At 49.6% G+C, this 19586-nt stretch overlaps 1 protein-coding gene across 1 annotated transcript in view; it reads left to right on the top strand.

Annotated features, from left to right (window-relative positions):
- Positions 1-16479: 16479 nt before the first annotated feature.
- The window catches only part of Pi4KIIalpha (phosphatidylinositol 4-kinase II alpha), a 92615-nt gene continuing 89508 nt past the window's right edge, over positions 16480-19586 (top strand). The window contains exons 1-4 of the mRNA XM_070531329.1: positions 16480-16913; positions 17406-17603; positions 17680-17811; positions 17872-18025. Coding sequence (XP_070387430.1) covers positions 16590-16913; positions 17406-17603; positions 17680-17811; positions 17872-18025 — 808 coding nt within the window. The 5' untranslated portion in view covers positions 16480-16589. The remainder of the gene's footprint in view (positions 16914-17405; positions 17604-17679; positions 17812-17871; positions 18026-19586) is intronic.

The following is a 19586-nucleotide window of genomic DNA, read 5'->3' as shown; positions in this document are numbered from 1 at the left end:
ACCGCAATGGCAGCCCCAGCGTCCCCCATCGTCCTGCAGCAGCCCAGGGAACCACCGACGTTCCGCGGTTCCACATTTGAGGACACGGAAACCTGGCTGGAAACGTATGAGAGGGTCGCTACGTTTAACAACTGGGCAAGCGAGGACAAGCTACGACATGTCTATTTCGCATTGGAGGACGCCGCCAAGACGTGGTTCGAGAATCGAGAAGCCACCTTGACGACGTGGGACCTCTTCCGAAGCGGCTTCCTGAAAACATTTCAAAGCGTCGTGCGAAAAGAGCGAGCCGAAGCTCTACTGGAGACAAGAGCGCAGCTGCCGAATGAGACGATCGCGATTTTCACTGAGGAAATGAGCCGTCTGTTCCGCCACGCCGACCCAGAAATGTCTGAGGAGAAGAAAGTACGTCTACTGATGCGTGGCGTAAAGGAGGAACTTTTCGCCGGTATGGTAAGAAGTCCACCGAAGACCGTCGACGAGTTTCTTCGTGAGGCGACGAGCATCGAGAAGACACTGGAATTGCGGAACCGGCAATTTGACCGACGCACCAAGCCAACAAGCTACTCCGGAATTCAATCACTGGCCACGGACGATTTATGCGAGACCATCAGGGCCATTGTGCGCGAAGAACTGCGCAAGGTCTTGCCATCGTCGCAGCCTCAAGTGGCCTCGATCGCAGATGTCGTGAAAGAAGAGGTGCACCGATCGCTAGGAGTTCCTGAGGTGCAACCACAATTACCGCAGCCCCAGCCAGAAGCGATGACTTACGCCGCCATCGCACGCCGTCAAGCTCCCCCTCCGCGACAACGCCAGGTCCCTGTAACGCCGCAATTCCGTCGTCCACCGCCGCCGCCGCCAGCACGCCCACCCGTCGCCCAGCGCACCTACGCGAGGAAGACGGACATTTGGCGCGCCCCCGACCACCGCCCGCTCTGCTACCACTGCGGCGAAGCTGGGCACGTGTACCGCCGATGCCCATACCGCGACCTGGGATTGCGAGGCTTCGCCGTGAACGCACAGCGCCCGAGGGAAGGTGAACGCCCTCGTGACATCGCCGATTACCTCGCCGCTACTCAGTGGAGCCCTCGACGACCGTCCCGTTCGCCGTCACCAGGCCGCTACCTGTCGCCGCAGCACCGACCATACACCGGCCCAGCCCGGGGCCGCTCTGCGAGCCCATATCCGGAAAACTAAAAGCAGCAACCGATGGAGGTGCGGTTGCTGTTCGTCGAATTGACGAAGATCCTCCGCCGCCGACGAAGACGACGAAGAAACCGTCTCGACGACCTAATGACGACACGCCGCCGTCCCGACGAAGTCAGGAAGCCAAGATTACACCGACGAAAGACGACCTGACGAAGCGACGTTCCAGCTTCAGTTCAACACGACGCAGCCGTGATCCGACGCCACGACCTAACTGCAACGCCAGACAAAGAACCACCGACCTTGACGTGCTTCTCGACGGCCACGCAGTCACTGCCTTAGTCGACACAGGGGCCGATTACTCCGTAATGAGTGGACGCATCGCCGCCCAGTTGAAGAAGGTTAAGACTGCATGGGAGGGCCCCCAAATTCGGACCGCTGGAGGGAACCTCATTACGCCGACTGGAATCTGCACGGCAAGAATTACCATTCATGACCGGACTTACCCTGCCACCTTCGTTATCCTGCAACAGTGTTCACGAGACGTCATTCTCGGCATGGACTTCCTGAACCAACACGGCGCCATCATCGACCTGAAGTCGCAGTCAATAACGCTGTCGGAAGATCAAGCGATACCATCGGAGCGCCCTTGTAGCCACCACGCCTTGAGTGTGCTCGAAGATCAAGTGAGCATCCCGCCTCGCTCCAGCATCGTTATTTCGGTCGGCACCGAAACACCCGCTGACGTAGAAGGCGTCATCGAAGGCGACCAACGTCTACTACTCGACCGTGAAATTTGCGTCGCAAGAGGGATCGCTCGACTGCACGGAGGAAACACGAGAGTGTTGCTGACAAACTTCAGCCAGGAGTTCAAGCACATCAACAAGGGCACGACGATCGCATTCATCGAGGAAATACAGGAAACCAGCGATGCCTTCGTCCTCTCGGATTCTGTTGCATCTACCCCGACGACCGTAGTTCCCGAGCCAGACTTCAACATAAATCCAAGTCTCCCCGTGATTAAGCAGCAACAGCTCAGAAGTCTGCTTCGACGATACAAAGACTGCTTTTCGACGTCATCAAGGATTCGACAAACACCAGTCGCAAAGCATCGCATAATCACCGAAGAGAGCGCTCGACCACTACGCCAGAGCCCTTACCGAGTTTCGACGCGAGAACGCGAAGCTATAAGACAACAAGTCGACGAAATGCTGCGCGACGACATCATCCAGCCGTCGAAAAGCCCGTGGGCGTCTCCAGTTGTTTTAGTGAAGAAAAAGGACGGAACCCTACGTTTCTGCGTCGATTATCGTCGACTGAACAAAATCACGAAGAAAGACGTATACCCCCTCCCACGGATAGACGACGCATTAGATCGGCTCTGCAATGGTAAATACTTCTCATCGATGGACCTCAAGTCTGGCTACTGGCAAATAGAAGTCGACGAAAGGGATCGCGAAAAGACCGCCTTCATCACGCCAGACGGCCTCTATGAATTCAAGGTTATGCCGTTTGGACTGTGCTCGGCGCCTGCAACGTTCCAGCGCGTGATGGACACGGTTTTAGCAGGATTGAAGTGGCAGACCTGTCTTGTTTACTTGGATGACGTCGTCGTCTTCGCCGGAAATTTCGACGATCACCTTAAGCGGCTTGCGACAGTATTAGAGGCCATCAAGTCATCAGGGCTCACCCTGAAGCCGGAAAAGTGTCACTTCGCTTACGATGAGCTTCTATTCCTAGGCCATGTCATCAGCAAATCTGGAGTACGCCCCGACCCGCAGAAGACAGCTGCCATCGCAAAGTTCCCGCAGCCAATCGACAAGAAGGCAGTGCGCAGATTCCTTGGCATGTGTGCCTACTATAGGCGCTTTGTCAAGGACTTTTCACGCATCGCTGAGCCGCTGACGCAGCTAACTAAATGCGACGTCGAGTTCAAGTGGGAAACGCCGCAGGCCGAGGCATTTCAAGAACTCAAACGACGCATGCAGTCGCCGCCCGTACTTGCGCACTTCGACGATCACGCCGATACCGAAATCCACACTGACGCCAGTAGCCTAGGCCTCGGCGCCGTCCTGGTCCAGAGAAAAGATGGACATGAACACGTGATAGCTTACGCTAGCCGGTCGTTTTCAAAAGCGGAAGGCAATTATTCTACAACCGAAAAGGAATGCCTCGCCATCGTTTGGGCTACAGCGAAATTTCGCCCTTACCTATATGGCAGGCCATTCAAAGTCGTCAGCGACCATCACGCCTTGTGTTGGCTAGCGAATTTAAAGGATCCCTCAGGACGGCTGGCACGGTGGAGCCTCAGACTACAAGAATACGACATCACCGTAACATACAAGTCCGGACGAAAACACTCAGACGCCGATTGCCTATCCCGCGCCCCCATTGACCCGCCGCCGCAAGATGACGAGGATGACGACGCCTTCCTTGGAATAATAAGCGCGGAAGACTTCGCCGAACAACAACGAGCGGACCCGGAACTTAAAGGCCTCGTCGATTATTTGGAAGGGCACACCGACGTTGTCCCCAGGGCATTTAAGCGCGGATTATCTTCCTTCACGCTTCAAGACAGTCTACTCGTGAAGAAGAACTTCTCGCCAGTCCGCGCCAATTACCTTCTTGTTGTCCCGTCAGGACTTCGTCCAGAAGTATTGCATGCCCTACATGACGATCCGACCGCTGGACACCTCGGATTTTCCCGGACACTATCAAGGATACAAGAAAAGTATTATTGGCCGCGCCTGACCACCGACGTCGCCCGTTATGTCAGAACATGCCGAGACTGTCAGCGACGCAAGACACCGCCGACAAGGCCAGCCGGATTACTACAGCCAATCGAGCCCCCTTGCCGACCATTCCAGCAGATCGGGATGGACTTGCTGGGACCCTTTCCGACGTCAATAACCGGAAATAAGTGGATCGTCGTGGCGACGGACTACCTCACCCGCTTCGCTGAAACAAAAGCACTGCCGAAAGGTAGCGCAGCCGAAGTGGCGAAATTCTTTATCGCAAACATCCTGCTGCGACATGGCGCCCCAGAAGTCCTCATCACCGACCGAGGAACGGCCTTTACAGCGGAGCTCACCCAAGCCATTCTGAAATACAGTCACACAAGGCACAGGAGGACAACGGCTTACCACCCGCAGACGAATGGTCTTACGGAGCGGCTGAATAAGACCCTCGCCGACATGCTAGCGATGTACGTCGACGTCGAACACAAGACCTGGGATGCCGTCCTGCCGTACGTAACATTCGCTTATAACACGGCGGTGCAAGAAACAACACAGATCACGCCGTTCAAGTTGGTTTACGGCAGGAACCCGACGACGACGCTCGACGCCATGCTGCCGCACGTAACGGACGAAGAGAATCTTGACGTCGCTACCTATCTCCAGCGCGCCGAAGAAGCCTGACAGCTCGCCCGCCTGCGAATCAAAAACCAGCAGAGGACCGACAGCCGACACTACAATCTCCGACGACGCTTCGTCGCGTACCAGCCCGGCGACCGTGTTTGGGTATGGACCCCTATACGCCGACGAGGACTGAGCGAGAAGCTTTTGCGTCGCTATTTTGGACCGTACAAGATCATCCGACGTATTGGTGCACTGGACTACGAGGTCGTGCCAGACGGCATTTCGCTGTCACAGCGGCGCCGCTCACGACCTGAAATTGTCCACGTTGTGCGGCTCAAGCCGTACCACCAGCGTTGACGGACTTTCGTACTTCGCGTAACTGACCTTTGGACTTTATTTCTTTTCGTTGTTTTGTTACTTATGTTTAATAAGTGTCCCTTTGTGTTTCGCTCTCTTTGTAGCATCGGGACGATGCTTTTTAAGAGGGGGGTATTGACACGTGTATTTGTATTTATCGGGCGACCAGGTTTCACCGCCTAACAAATCTTATCGCGCAGCGCGGGACGCGCTTGCATGTATCCGAAGTTTCTGGAAAGTTACCGATGCTTCTATCCGCGTGTCTGTTGTAGCCGAACCTTGTGTTATCAGATTTCATCGCGTGACACGAATGGTGTAGAACTTTGTGGAAGACACGCGGGTCCCATCAGGTAATCTGGAACATTCGACGACTGATCTATAAAAGCCGACGCGCTTGACCCGCTGATCAGTTTTTCCGACGATCGCCGACCGTGTTCGCCGCTATCGTTGTGCTATAAGTGTAGCCTGTTTTTGTGGGCACAGGTTCGCCCAATAAAAGTTAGTTTTCTCGTTCACAGTATTGCTACTGTGTTATTGCTTCTTTCTTCACCGTCACTACCACGTGACACTATAAACATGAGTTTACTGCACAAGTTAGAGAACAGACATTTTAGACTAGCGTTTCTCGCCTTACATACGCTCAACGCAAGCACCTGTGCACAATGGCGCGTCCCTTCAAGACAGAGACGCGAACATGAGAACGTGGACAGGGTGCCGTCTCGTGCCTAACACACAAGGAGGTTATATATTAGTACCAGTCCAAGCCGTCGCAGCGCGTGAAGCTGCCGGCGGCCATATTGCAAGAGGAAAAAGAGCGCGGCTGCAGTACGTGGCCGCGGGATGCGCGCGGCGCTTGCGGTTCTGCGAGGAAAAATAAAATGAAACCCCTTTAGGAAGTATGTCAGTCCGGCATTGTGTGTCGCTGTTGTCAAAAAAAAAAAAGAATGTCATGGTGGCGGGTGCCTTGTGTTTTGTTTATAATAAGTTGCGAGAACTGAAAAACAGTCGTATTTCCTGTTTTCATCATTCAGTAACCTGCCGCGTGCATCGGCAGTGTGATGCCCTTTCGTCGATACGTGGTGTCGGCCCGTATTGGCAGCGACATGACCTCGAAATATATATCCTTATGCCATTTCTTCAAAAAATACCATTTGTATAAATGAGCGTTCAAGTCGCTGATGATGAAGCTGTTGCTGCTTTAAAGTTAGCGAGGAACGTTTTCCATTGAAACCTAGAAAACAAGAAAAAAAATACAACGGTAGGCCTCATTTTTGTACAGCGTTTCAGTTTTATCCGAAAAGAGTTAGTGAAAGCAAAATTGCATTAAAGCTAAAGCGACGCAGCCGCAAGCCCAGTGGCGTAGCTAGGTCGTCTGGCACCCGGGGCCCATATGTCTTTTGTCACCCCCCCCCCCCCTTATGTAGTCGAGGAAGGCGAGGATATCGACAATTTCCGGGTTTCCGCACCAGTACAGACGCCTTGGATACTGCGCACGTTCCCCGGGTCACCCTCTCCTTCGCCTTCTTTCCCAGAGATCGCGAATGCAGCAAATATACACGCTGTTTTTCCTGCGCCAAATAACACAGGGTGCTGCACTGATAACGTGTGATAAGCCCATGTGCACATCTTTTGTCAGACTGTAAGGCTTGGCAGCCAATACAAATGCGGCATCGTGGAAAATATGGCTCACGTCACAAGTAACAAAATATATCTTTATAATAAAGTTTTAATTACCAATTTTAGCGGCAATATTGCATTTGCAAAACTGAAGCCCGACATTCAAATCTTGCCCAACAACAACTCCACAAAAATCGTCGTAGGCAGTATGGCACGCAGTATTTTGTCTGTGGGCAGCCCTGAACGAAAACGAAAATTAAATTGTTTGTCAGTGACGCTGATCTCCCCACCCTATTAGAAAACGCTACCTGCCTCCCCGCTGCGCGGGTGCCAATGCTACGACAATTACGAGTTCTCTTCATTCTGATCAATAAATCCTTGTTTTCAATTGCTGCCATACGGACAAACGTGATTATCCGAGCTGCGGTACCACCGCAAGATTGGGAACAGAATAGAGCACGCTTCGCGTCGATTCTTGGCGTCACCATAAAGAAAGCAAGAAAAGGCCGCGATGAAGCCCGTGCCAGTGAAAGCTTGCACTACTGTCGGTCTGCACTCGCAATGGAGAGGATTAAGGGATCAACGTCACTGGTCCACTATTTCATATTTCTTTCGCTGCTGCCATATACTGGGCGCAGCCGGCAGTGCCAAAGTACTGTAGATTGTAGCACCCAAAAACATTTTGTTTAAGAAGTTTTTGTTGAGGTAATAATATGACTTTGAGTCCTCAATTCTCGAATTGAAGTGCTTCCTCTATAATTACTAATTACGGGATTATTAAGGATACGGTTAGTACTTATTTGCCATATTTTTCGCGCTACCGCGAAAACCTTTCAGCGCTACCGAGCTGAAAGGTTTTCCACAAAAAATGAGTGAACATCTGTACATAATGGTTTTCAACCTTCCGAATTCGAATATCGTATCGAAATTGAGCGAAAGAAAGCGCAAATATGTTTTATTTCGACGAAAAGTGCAGCAGCGGACACGCCCAGCTCGCGCGTCTCGTTTCCGCCTGTGATTGGTCGGTGCGACTCGTGACGTCAACTCTAGTAACCCACCGCTGCCGCTACACATGAAGCGCGGTGCCAGGTAGTTTGGTGCTGTTTTTCTGAGACGGTAATGGAAAATTTAGAGAGACTGCGTTTTTCTGAGGAGTTCGGCGTTACTCCCTACATGTACGAGCCGATTGCGAAGAGCCGGCCTCTCGAAGAAGCAAACGATGCTGGTGCGAGCAGTGCTTTCGACGCGAACGAAAGCAAAGTCTTGGGACCTCCTCGTGTTGGAAATGCTCTTTGGTAAGTATGTTTTTTGCAAAGCGATCTAGTGATCTCGCCGATCTTTCGCCGATCTAGTGAGCTCGTTTCCGGTCAAACAACTGTAGTGTTGTGTTCCTGCATGCCTCCTCGTGGAACGTAAGCGGTGATGCGATCGTCGGCATTTGTGCGTTGTCCAAAGCTGTCGGCAATCTACAAAGACAGTTTAAACGCGTGAAAAGCTTCCCGGTTCGTGCAGTACGTGTAGTGACCTTCATCTGTTGACTACCACTCACGTTGATTACCACGCACGTTGACTACCACTCTACATAGACGCAGACGCACCAACAAAGGAATGCAGGGTCTATCGAAGCAGATTACGATGGCACGCACGCAGAAACAAGCGCGGTCGCGGTCAGGCACGGTCGCGGACGCTGCGAAGGAGCGAAACACTAGAGTTGACGTCACAACACCGCGGTTTCCGGTCTCCGCTCCACTCGCTCACTCAACGGGGGGCGCAGCTACAGCGCAATTTCAACCGACGATTACGTCGCTCCTAATTGAAAAAAAACCCCCGAATTTTACCTACACAGTTTATAAGGTTCCCGCATCCGTATATGAGCCTCTTATTGAATTCGACAGACTCTTCAGCTTCCCTCTAACTTCAGAATATTTCCGTCAAGAAATCTCCTTACAAAATTCACCTTTTTTTTAAAATTCTGTGCAGCTGATACAGACACTGTACTTGTGACATTAAGTCACACAACAACAAGTTTTCTGAAACTTTCGAGAGTAAGAATGAAAGCGTGAAAATAACAGCAGGTTTCGCAGCGGCTTCGCGGAGCGAGCGGGAGAGGGGAAGTAAAAGCGAGCCCGACATCGCGGCGGGCCCGCGACTATACAGCCTGTCGGGTCATACGCCGCCTAACTCTTCGGCCGAACCGAGTCTGAAAACGATCCAGAGAATCCAATTCGCGACTTTTGACGGCCCCACTTATGCAACGTCGCTCTCAACGAACGCTTCGCCGTAAACGCGAGCGCCGGGCGTGCTGGTTGAACACCCTCTTGCTGCTGTCCTTGTTCGTCTTCGCTGCGCGTTCTGAACGGAACTGGGACCCAAGAGGCCCAACGCCTTACAACACCTGACTGTATGTTTAGCGACTCCTGCTCCCAGCATGAACGCACATCATGAGCGCACCCCACATGAAACGTTGCGCTAAGGCGAGTAGTTTAGCGACCATGTCGCGAAATACATTTTTTTTAGCCCGCACATTCGTGCAATCATTTCGTGGGGTGTTGATAGAGCTGCAGCCTACGATTCTGCGGCGCAACGCATCGGGTGCATCAGCTCAGGCTACTGGAAACCGGAGCATTCTTTGCAATTTGCACCCTGTCAAGCCGGCGGAAAGAGGGGTGTCTTCAGGCGTATATGACACCCCCCCCCCCCCCAACTGGTCCCTTGCACCCGGGGCCCACGGCCCCCCGGCCCCCCCTGTTGCTACGCCACTGCGCAAGCCCACATGCGCTCCAATGAGAGTAGCCTCCCAAAGTTAAGGTCATGTGTCAGCTAGCGGCTCAAGCAATCTTTCTTTTATTTTTTCGTTTCTGCGTCCGTCCTGCCTGCGTCTCCGAAGAAAACGAGAAGTGGGAAGGCAGATAAACCAAAATTGGTGGGGAAATGTGGTAACGTAATGGTTAGCGTGCCCAATTCCCGAATGCAGAATGCTGCGAATGCATGTGCTCGAATCCCGGTGGTTTGTTTGTGAAGGCAGCTTTCTGTGCTCTCCAGTGACGGCCACGGTGTTCTAACACCATGGTGACGGCGAAGCTCAGAATAACGCTGCAGCCTGACGACAACAGTCGCTGTCAGCGTAACAGAATAAGCGGGCGTGCAAGGACACACCTAAAGCCGAAAGTATATATTTAGAGGAAATACAGTATGCTCCTGTCGACAAAAAAAAAAGTGATGAGTAATGAGCGGTGTTGTTGAGCGAGGCTGCAGACCGATAATGTCACCAAAGACAGGACCACGCTCCTATCCCGGTGATCAGCAGAAATGTACATCGACAGCATGCCAACTATCGTGTAATTGATATTTCATTAAGGTCGTTGCGTGTTTGTGTTGTGTCCAGCAGGAGACGAGAAGTGTAAGAGATGACACTGGAGAGAGAGCGGTGAGCGAAGTCCGCGAGAAGTACTTGAGGATAGCCATATTGAACGTCAACGCCGCGTTGAAGAAAGCCTGCGGCTTCAGTTGCTCAGGTCGCCAGAAAGGCTTGAGTGGTAGCATGCCACTGGGCGTATTTGGTAACCACAGCGACAGACACCACCCGCTTTGCGGAAGTAAACAGAGGAAAGCGACCTAATGAATTGGCCGGCCTTTTCGAGCTCTGGCATAGTTTGAAAAATGAATGTGGCGAAGTATGACGCACGAAATAGTATATGCTAACCTAAACGAATCAGCGTGGTCATACTTGCGCGACAAGCCATGGTGGCCTGCCACCAGGACATCATGAAGTTGTACCGATGACACTTTACATTGGGTGCTTGGGAATAAAAACGAGCACATCAGAAACGTCCGATGGACGTTTCTACGGTACAAGAGCACGTATGCCCCCCCCCCAAAAAAACACAAAAGTAAGCTTGCAATCATCATCACCATCATTAGCCTGGCTACGCCCACTGCAGGGCAAAGGCCTCTCCCATACTTCTCCAACTACCCCGGTCATGTGCTAATTGTGGCCATGTTGTCCCTGCAAACTTCTTAATCTCATCCGTCCACCTAACTTTCTGCCGCCCACTGCTACGTTTCCCTTCTCTTGGAATCCAGTCCGTAAGCCTTAATGACCATCGGTTATCTTCCCTCCTCATTGCATGCCCTGCCCATGCCCATTTCTTTTTCTTGATTTCAACTAAGATGTCATTAACTCCTGTTTGTTCCCTCACCCAATCTGCTCTCTTCTTATCCCCCCCCCCCTTAACGTTACACCCATCATGCTTCTTTTCATAGCTCGTTGCGTCGTCCTCAATTTAAGTAGAACCCTTTCCGTAAGCCTCCAGGTTTCTGCCCCGTAGGTGAGTGCTGGTAAGACACAGCTGTTATACACTTTTCTCTTGAGGGATAATGGCAACCTGCTGTTCATGATATGAGAATGCCTGCCAAACGCGCCCCAGCCCATTCTTAGTAATCTGATTATTTCAGTCTCATGATCCGGATCCGCGGTCACTATCTGCCCTAAGTAGATGTATTTCCTTACCACTTCCAGTGCCTCGCTACCTATCGTAAACGGATGTTCTCTTCCGAGACTGTTAAACATTACTTTAGTTTTCTGCAGATTAATCTTTAGACCCACCTTTCGGCTTTGCCTCTCCAGGTCAGTGAGCATGCATTGCATTTGGTCTCCCGAGTTACTAAGCAAGGCAATATCATCAGCGAATCGCAAGTTACTAAAGTATTCTCCCTTAACTCTTATCCCCAATTCTTCCCAATCCAGGTCTCTGAACACCTCCTGTAAACACGCTGTGAATAGCATTGGCGAGGCCATATCTCCCTGCCTGACGCCCTTCTTTATTGGGATTTTGTTGCTTGCGTTATGGAGGACTACGGTGGCTGTGGAGCCGCTATAGATATACTTCAGCATTTTTATGAATACTGCTTGCGAATGAGGGCATCGTAAGATCGAGAGCACTACAGCGCTTGTTGATTTTGCTCAGGATGACGTCAGCGTTTCTTTCAGCGTTTATTTCTGAGAAAATGAGTTGAAGTTACGTTTCCCTTGCCGTTCTTCGCTCGCAGTTCTCATATACAGGGGGGAAGAACGGGACAGGGAAAAGACGACGTGAGAAGATAACGAATCTCTACTACAATAGACACGACAGCGGTTACGGGCAAACTGAAGGCACGGTACTGTACGTTTCTGCTATTTCTAAAAAATAAACACCATGCAAATTTGTCAAGTGGACAATTGACGCAGGTCGTGCAGACGCAAAGCCGCAATTAATTACCGTGGCATTACTGAAGTTGTCGCACTTCAAATCAACACTTCTGTGCCCGCCGCGGTAGCTCTGTGGCATTGCTCGAGGTAGCGGGTTCGATCCCTGCGGCGAGAGCCGAATTGCTAGGGAGCAAAATGCAAAAACGGCCGTGCACTTTGACATCAGGGCACGTTAAAGAACACTAGGGTATCAAAGTCAATCCGGAATACGCCACTACGGCGTGCCTCATAATCCGATAGTGGTTTTGCAAGTAGAGGCCCATAATTCTGCCAACACGTCCAACCAACACGTCAATGCTTCACATGTGCTATGTGAAGCAGTGGCAATGCTCAACCCTTTCACAGGTTAGAAAGAATGGCGCACAACAACGCCTCAAGTAAACACAGCTCGCTGTATGTTGTGTACTACGCCGACAAAGAGCAGTAGTGCGCGCAAGATGACATTTGTCATCAACTCACTGCTCTCGTGTTGCACTATACGCTGAAGAAATGATACAATCGCAGTGAGCATTACCGCTAATTAACGTCAGTCAAAACAAACAACACAGAAAGCTTCGCTTACATCGATTCGCACAGTGCGTGGAATCCGCATAATTTTTTAGACTATGAATTTATATGCGTACGAATGGAGTTCATTATTGCAATATTTGCATTCGTATAAAGCGGCTGTCATCTCCACGATAGAATTGATTTAAACGGCTTCAATCCCATGGCCAGTATATCATTGCCAACTTCCGTGGGATTGTGGTCGTCAAAATGCGATACAAGCGACAGGGAAATCAGGAGGTTGATGAACAGCAAGAAGGCAGAAGCTTGCACATGACCTCAGGGAAATAAATTGACTTTTTGAGCAGCGTGATCAGGAGGCCGTGCTGTGGTTTCAACGTCTATTAAAAATCCTCCAAAATATTGACACGTGTACTTATCTTTATCGGGCGACCACGTTTCGCCGCTTAACAAATGTAATCACACAGCGAGGGACGCGCCTGCATGTATCCGACGTTTCTGGAAAGTTATCGATGCTTCTACCCGGCTGCCTGTTGTCGCCGAACCTTGTGTTATCTGATTTCATCGCGTAACGCGAATGGTGTAGAACTTTGTGGAAGGCACGCGGGTCCGAACGATTAGTCTGGTACTACATTCGACGACTGCTCTATAAAAGCGGACGCGCTTGGCCCGCTGATCACATTTTCGACGATCGCCGAGCGTGTTCGCCGCTATCGTTGTGCTATAAGTGTAGCCTGTTTTGTGGGCACAGGTTCGCCCAATAAAAGTTAGTTTTCTCGTTCACAGTATTGCTACTGTGTTATTCAACGTCACCACCACGTGACAATATGAAGAGGCCGACAAAAATGCAGGAATTTGGGAAAGGTGAAACCGCTGGAAATCTCAGGGCAGCATTAACCTAAATATAAAAGATGACCTAAAAATAAGGAACCATAACGTTGACACGGTGGCCAAGTTTCGGCACAAAGAAATTGGCTGTTGAAGCAGTTTAGCTGAAACGCGATGGTGCGAAATAAGACGAGAATGTCGGCAAGTGTTGAAGAGAAGTCAAGTACGTGGGTTCTGTGGCTGACTCCAGCTTTTGGCAGCTGTCAGGCGACTGCACGTATATATAAGCGAGTTGCCTGGTCATCAGTCGTTACAGGGTGATTCGGGTCTGAAATATTGGACTCGGACTCCATCACATTAAATGCAGTGCACTCTACGGTGTGATTATTCGATGGCTGGTACTGATTCTCGCGCAATGAGGATGGGAACAAGGTGTCTCACGTGCCGACTATCACCTTCCTCGAACTGTCAACATTCCTTCCCTTCCGTAGTTGCTTAGTTTTTATTGGGTTCGACTGCCAATCACGACGTCCCGGGATCGAATCCCAGCCACGGCAGCCGTATTTCGATGGGTGAGAAATGCGAAAACACCCGTGTACTTAGGCGCGTGTTAAAGAACCCCAAGTGGTCTAAATTATTCCCGAATCCTCTACTACGGCGTGCCTCATAACGAGATCGTAGTTTTGGCACGTAAAACCCCATAATGTATTATGTAACATTCGGTAAGGATGTCCTTGGCAGTCTCACAACTCTTGAAAACAATCGTCAGGAGTTGTGCGCGAGGTCTATCTAGGCCTTTATGGCGTTCGATACCTGCTAGTCTACACTGCGACTATATTACAAAGGGGGAACGGCAACATGGTAGGCAAGATGGAGAACTGACAAATTCCGCATATATTACTGCACGTACAGTAAATTTAAATAGCGGTCTTCCTTCACGCACGCGGATAACCATGACAGGAGGCTACTTTGGGAACTAAGTGCAAGTACTGTATATGTCATACCCAAGGGTGTACCTGGCCTAGCGGCCAGTAAATGTGACGTTATATTGCAAGCAGCTTCGGCCATAGCATGCTAATGGACGACGACACAGATACAGTTTGCTCAATTCTTGTGTCGTGACTTTTGCGTCGAAGTGCAAAACCAACATATCCATGTTTAGGTCTTAATACTTGCAGCTGCTACCGTAGCCCATGAGTGCGGTCAAAATCTAAAGCCGTCCATGACGGTGTCTCTCGTAGATTCTTTGCGAAGTTCGGACGTTAAGAATGTGTGCCGACTGAAGAAAGTCTGCCACTCAGTGCTTCTGGCGGTTACCCTAGCTTATTTACTCCGTAGTATCAAAAATAAAGGAAAAGCATAGCTCGTCGCGACTAAACGCTCTTAGGATGATAAGTCATTTCCAGGTGACGAGCAGGTACGCTTTATCAAAAACAGTGATAACGCCGGCTGGGCAACCATCGTGGCGAAGTTCAATGCGTAGGGATAGCTTTTAATTATGTTATTTTTGTTTTGTTGACGTTATCACGCGTTTGAAAAGTTTGAAAAGTTTAAGGTCAGTACGCCAGGTGGTGGCACTCACGCGAACTAAACCCCCATGTCCAGAAACGCTGGATACGGACCGTGATGAGCTTGTGCCCCACTTGTGAAATGCTGTACCTCGTTAAGCTGCTCGCCGAAGCATGGTAACCATAAGTACAACAATTAGCTGCTTTGCCATTTCAGTGAAGCTGACATTTAATTGGCTTCCGGCATCATTGTTGTGCTAGTGCTCGCCTTCCTCTCATTTGGGTTTGTCTGCAGGAGCGACATATCTTCTACAGCTGAATTTCAGTTACTTTTCCAGTATGTATGATTTCCCCGTATGTGACTTGCACGTTCTCTCTGCTGCTTTTCAATTTGGGAGCATATCTCAGTTCGCGTCAGCAGCGACAAGTCCGGCCGGCCGATCCTGTTCGGTGTTATTCATTTGCGCAGTTCCTTTTTCTTTTCTTCCAGAGCGTCCTTTAATGTGCTGTTGAAAGTTGCGCCAAGAAAAGATGGAGCGTACAATGTAACAGCCTAATTTAGACTTACTTTCGATGTTGTGGGGACTATGTTACGTCAAATTCTCCTGTCGTGCGGCCACTCGATTGCGATTATGTACAATCAGAATCTGCTCACTCGAGATCGTAGACTATCGCAACTGCGCCCTCAAGCTCTGTAAGCCAAATAAACTCGATCCTGATTGCTAAACGTGATGTAGTGATAATTTTCTATCGAGTTGAAAAAGTTCGTCTGGATTGGGACTCAATCGCGGTCTAAATTTGTGCCCGTGTACTCGAGATCGTGGCTAGATTCCAGCGGCAAGGACAGACGCGCTGTAGTTATTTCAGAGGCCGCTTTTGCATATGTGACAAAGAAACAAAGAGCATTTTATTTTCTAATCGTAAACAGATAATAGAGACAAAATATACGAAGCGCTTTGAATAAAATCTCCTGCGCGCAGTCCATGGAGGCGAGCGTTTCGTACGCTTTTTAAGAGTTGTCGATTGCAGCGCCACTGCTACTGGTGACCACTCACCAGGAGTGCCGCCCGCTGCATTGCCCATGCATCTAGTACGCTGTATTAGACTAAAGGCATATTTCATATCAATATTAAGAAACTCTATGACTAAAGGTGTTAACATCTGACGCCCTGCCCTCCTAAAAGAGAAACATGGGCAGTTTACACGCACATATTGGATGCAGTAGTAATGTGCGCACGTACAGGAAACATTACACTCTATAAATTACACTCAGCTGCATGCTGAAGTCGCAGCACGATACTAAAGTTCCAGTGGGTAATTTTTCTAATTTGCATATATGTAGCACGAATTCATTATCTTCGTTATCTATGCTTCCAGTTCGCATGAGCGCATGCCTGGCATGCCTTAATTGGGCGAAGCAAAAAAACTCGGACGAAAGGACAGGATCACACATGTCCCAGACCGCTTTCTTTTTCTCCTCTCTTCTTTCTTAAGTTTGATGCTCTGGACACTTTATAACAGCTATATGAATCGCAGCGACGGCTCATCTTTCAGTCATAACTAAAGGTTTACGAGATCGGTGGGCGCGCCAGAGTACCTGGAGGAATGGTAACGAAATGGTAACGCGTTCCAAGCGCACAGTCGAACGTCGTCTGCTTGCCGCCGGTGTCACCACATGTTTAATAAAATGAAACAGCAAAAGAGGAACGAACACCACTTACTTCTCACCTAAACTGCAATATACAATAGGCGCTTAACGATGACTCCAGTGGACGCCGTATTGGCATTGGTGTTGGAGATGTTGAGGCGTATTCAATGCCGCAGCCTCCTGTGTCAATGCGTACTCACCAGCCACCCAAGGTTGCCACAGCATGTGTCAACATAGACCTAGACAGGCGGATACAGCTATCACGTGATGTTGACGCCACTCGGCTGCTCCTGCTTATATTTCCTGTGACAAAACTCCATGGTTCAAGTAGCGGGCTTGGCGCGACCCGTTTCTTTTCCTTTTTTTTTAAGTCAATGACCAGCGAACAGGGAAAATTACGCGCCATCAACGCTGGTGATGACCTGGGTTTATATCAAGACAGCGACGAGCAAAACCTGCCCGACGTGACGTTTTCAGTCGGGACATCGCTTGCGAACGCATCGCGAACGCGAGAGAGTCAGCCTCTTCTTCGTCGAATGGAGCCTGATCTGGGGACCACAGCAGAGACCTTCCCGGACGACCCGCAGTTCGCTAATGTCGTCCGGGAAGCAATCACGGCGATTGAGTCAGGTATTTATCCAGAGCGAATTTACCAGGGATCAAGTGGAAGCTACTTTGTCAAGAACAGTGAACGAACGGTAAGCCTAAGCTGAACCGCTGCTTTGCTGCGTTACCCTAAGTTAGCGGGCATCTAACTGTTCCTGGATGATTTGCAATCGTTAAGCATTAATGCGTGATGTAGTGATGTTAATCTTCTTTCGCGGAATGTTGACCAGATGGGTAAAAGTTCGCTGTTTGCGTTCGGCCGTGGGTGATGTCTCGCAATAGGCACCTGTCATCCAGCTTGTGCCTGTCGAGCGGTACTCTTCGTTAGTATTACCTTATGTTTACGTCTTGTCAGAGATAAACGCGACCGGTGGCAGTTAATTAGCTCTTCTTGTAATGTCTTGTTACGCCTTTAAGGCGTATAGCTTCCTGTGATGCTTAACGTGTAGGTTATTCTGGAGGTAAAACTTACAAGCGCATGACCAAGGAGCAATTTCTGTTTCCCCGTTTCATTGTGCTGATCAAAATTTTGCGTGGTTTCTTGGAACATGTCGAGTCAGCATCAGCAACGGTTATCATTACAGAAAATCGCGGTCTACAAACCAAAGGATGAAGAACCGTACGGCAGGTTGAATCCCAAGTGGACGAAGTGGATGCACAAGCTTTGTTGCCCGTGCTGCTTTGGAAGGAGTTGTCTGGTGCCGAATCAAGGCTACCTGTCCGAGGCAGGAGCGTCGCTAGTGGATCAAAAATTGCAACTGAACATTGTACCTAAGACCAAGGTGAGTGCACATCCTCGCAATGAACGACGGCATTTACGTAATTATATGCCCCCCCCCCCCTTTTTTTTCCGCACAGGTGGTAAAGTTGGTTAGCGAAACTTTCAATTACTCAGCTCTGGACCGTGCCAAGGCCCGGACCAAAAAGAACGTGACAGAACGGTTCCCAAAAGTTGGCCGACATTTTCATCGCATTGGTTTGCCTCACAAGGTTGGTGTGCTTAGCTGGATGTCAAGAAATGGCTGGCTACCTGAGATGCATTGCTCATAGGTGGGATCCTTCCAACTCTACGTGGAAAGCTACCAAGATGCCGACTACTGGCTGCGGAAGTTTGAATCAGAACCACTCCCCCCTGATCTGCAGCGCATGTTCCAGTTCCAGTTCGAGCGGCTGGTGGTACTGGATTACATTATTCGTAATACAGGTAAGTGGGTGTATTTTATTGCTGTCAGGCCTTTTCTATGTTGCATGGGCCGTTGCTAATTTCATTTTTCAACCTCTTCTTTGAATTGAGTCTTGTGGTTATTAAATTTTGGATGCATCTTCTACTCTGACTGGGCTGACAGTCCAGTCAAAGTAGAGTTTCTGATCTGTTGTGCAGACTGACAGTCAGATATGTTATTTCTGTTTTGTGTACCTGCCAGATTTCTTTGCACCATAATACGATTATCTGAATTCTAACCAGAAAGTGTGGTTTAATTTCTGAATGAAAGGGCTAGCTGTGTTTCATGCAAAAACTATGAGTAAGCATGAAGGACAATAAGGCCCGTATTCACAAACCAACCTTATACTTATCTTTTGCCTTCCTTACCTTTCCAGCGCCTTAACGCGTTTCATAAACAAACCTTATGCTTAAGTCGAACCTTTGCTTAACCTTACCGGCTCGGAAAAGGAGCGTTCCTTAAGGTAGCCCGGCAGCTACCTTAAGGCGCCACTTATTATGGCCGGCCACGCAAGCAGCTTTTCGGAGCTAGTCGATTTTGTCGCCCTATTAAGGGAAGCCGATGTTCGCGAAGCCCTTCATTATGTAAAGCTCATCCGGCGTGTACTCAGGGACCGCCAGAATGTCATGGAGATGTACAACGACGGCGAGTTTCTTGGCAGGTTCCGCTTTTCAAAACGAGAAGTGGTACACCTTTTCTCCATCCTGCCACTTGCTCCGAGCCCAGACGATCGCGGTTCGCCCGTGCCGCCACTTCTCTTTCAAGTTGTCCCAACACTTGCCTAGCTGATGCTCCGTGCGCGGGTGGACTCCGTTCTTACTGTTGAACTGTTGTTCTATCTGCTGCCATTTCTTTTTCTTTTCGCTCAGAGACACCGCATCAGTACGCTTGTTCTCCAGCACGTTGCTCTCTCTCATCACCAAGTCAATCAAAATTCGCCGCTCCTCCTCCGTAAAGTTGATTTTTTTCCTCTCAGTGGCCATTCCCACAACAGATCTTACAATAAGCAAACGAACACATCAAAACACAAATAAATGAACAAATAAGGAAATAAATAAATAAATACGTGCAATATTTACAGCATCTAACGCAAGTTATAGCTAACACACAAGAGAAAAAGTGAAGGAACTGCGCTCGAGCACCGCAAAATGGAAATGGAAAATGAAGCACCGCAAATGGAAAAAAAAAAACGACAACGCGTGTTGCCATGGCAACACGCGTTGCCGTTTTTTTGCGCGTCTCTCATCTGCAGATGAGAGACGCGCAACAGCTAGAACTCGCTCTTTTCACATTGCTTTTTCACAACGCGTAATAATGCGCCATCCAATTTTTATATTTATTGTTCTCAGCGACAAAAATGTGTTTCCTTTTTAATAACTGAGCGGTTTAAGGCCAAGAAAAGTTCATAGCCTCGCACCCATGCTCATCTCTTATGACGATAAGGCCGCCTTCGATAAGGACGCCTTTTCACGCAATAAGGGACGCTTCTGAATCATACCTTGGCCTTTTCTCAACCTTATACTTTCCTCATCCTTATAAAAG

The sequence above is a fragment of the Dermacentor albipictus genome, chromosome 1 (genome assembly GCF_038994185.2).
Source record: "Dermacentor albipictus isolate Rhodes 1998 colony chromosome 1, USDA_Dalb.pri_finalv2, whole genome shotgun sequence".
Taxonomy (NCBI): Eukaryota; Metazoa; Arthropoda; class Arachnida; order Ixodida; family Ixodidae; genus Dermacentor; species Dermacentor albipictus.
Note: the sequence above shows the minus strand (reverse complement) of the source record. Positions and strands in the feature narration are given on the sequence as shown.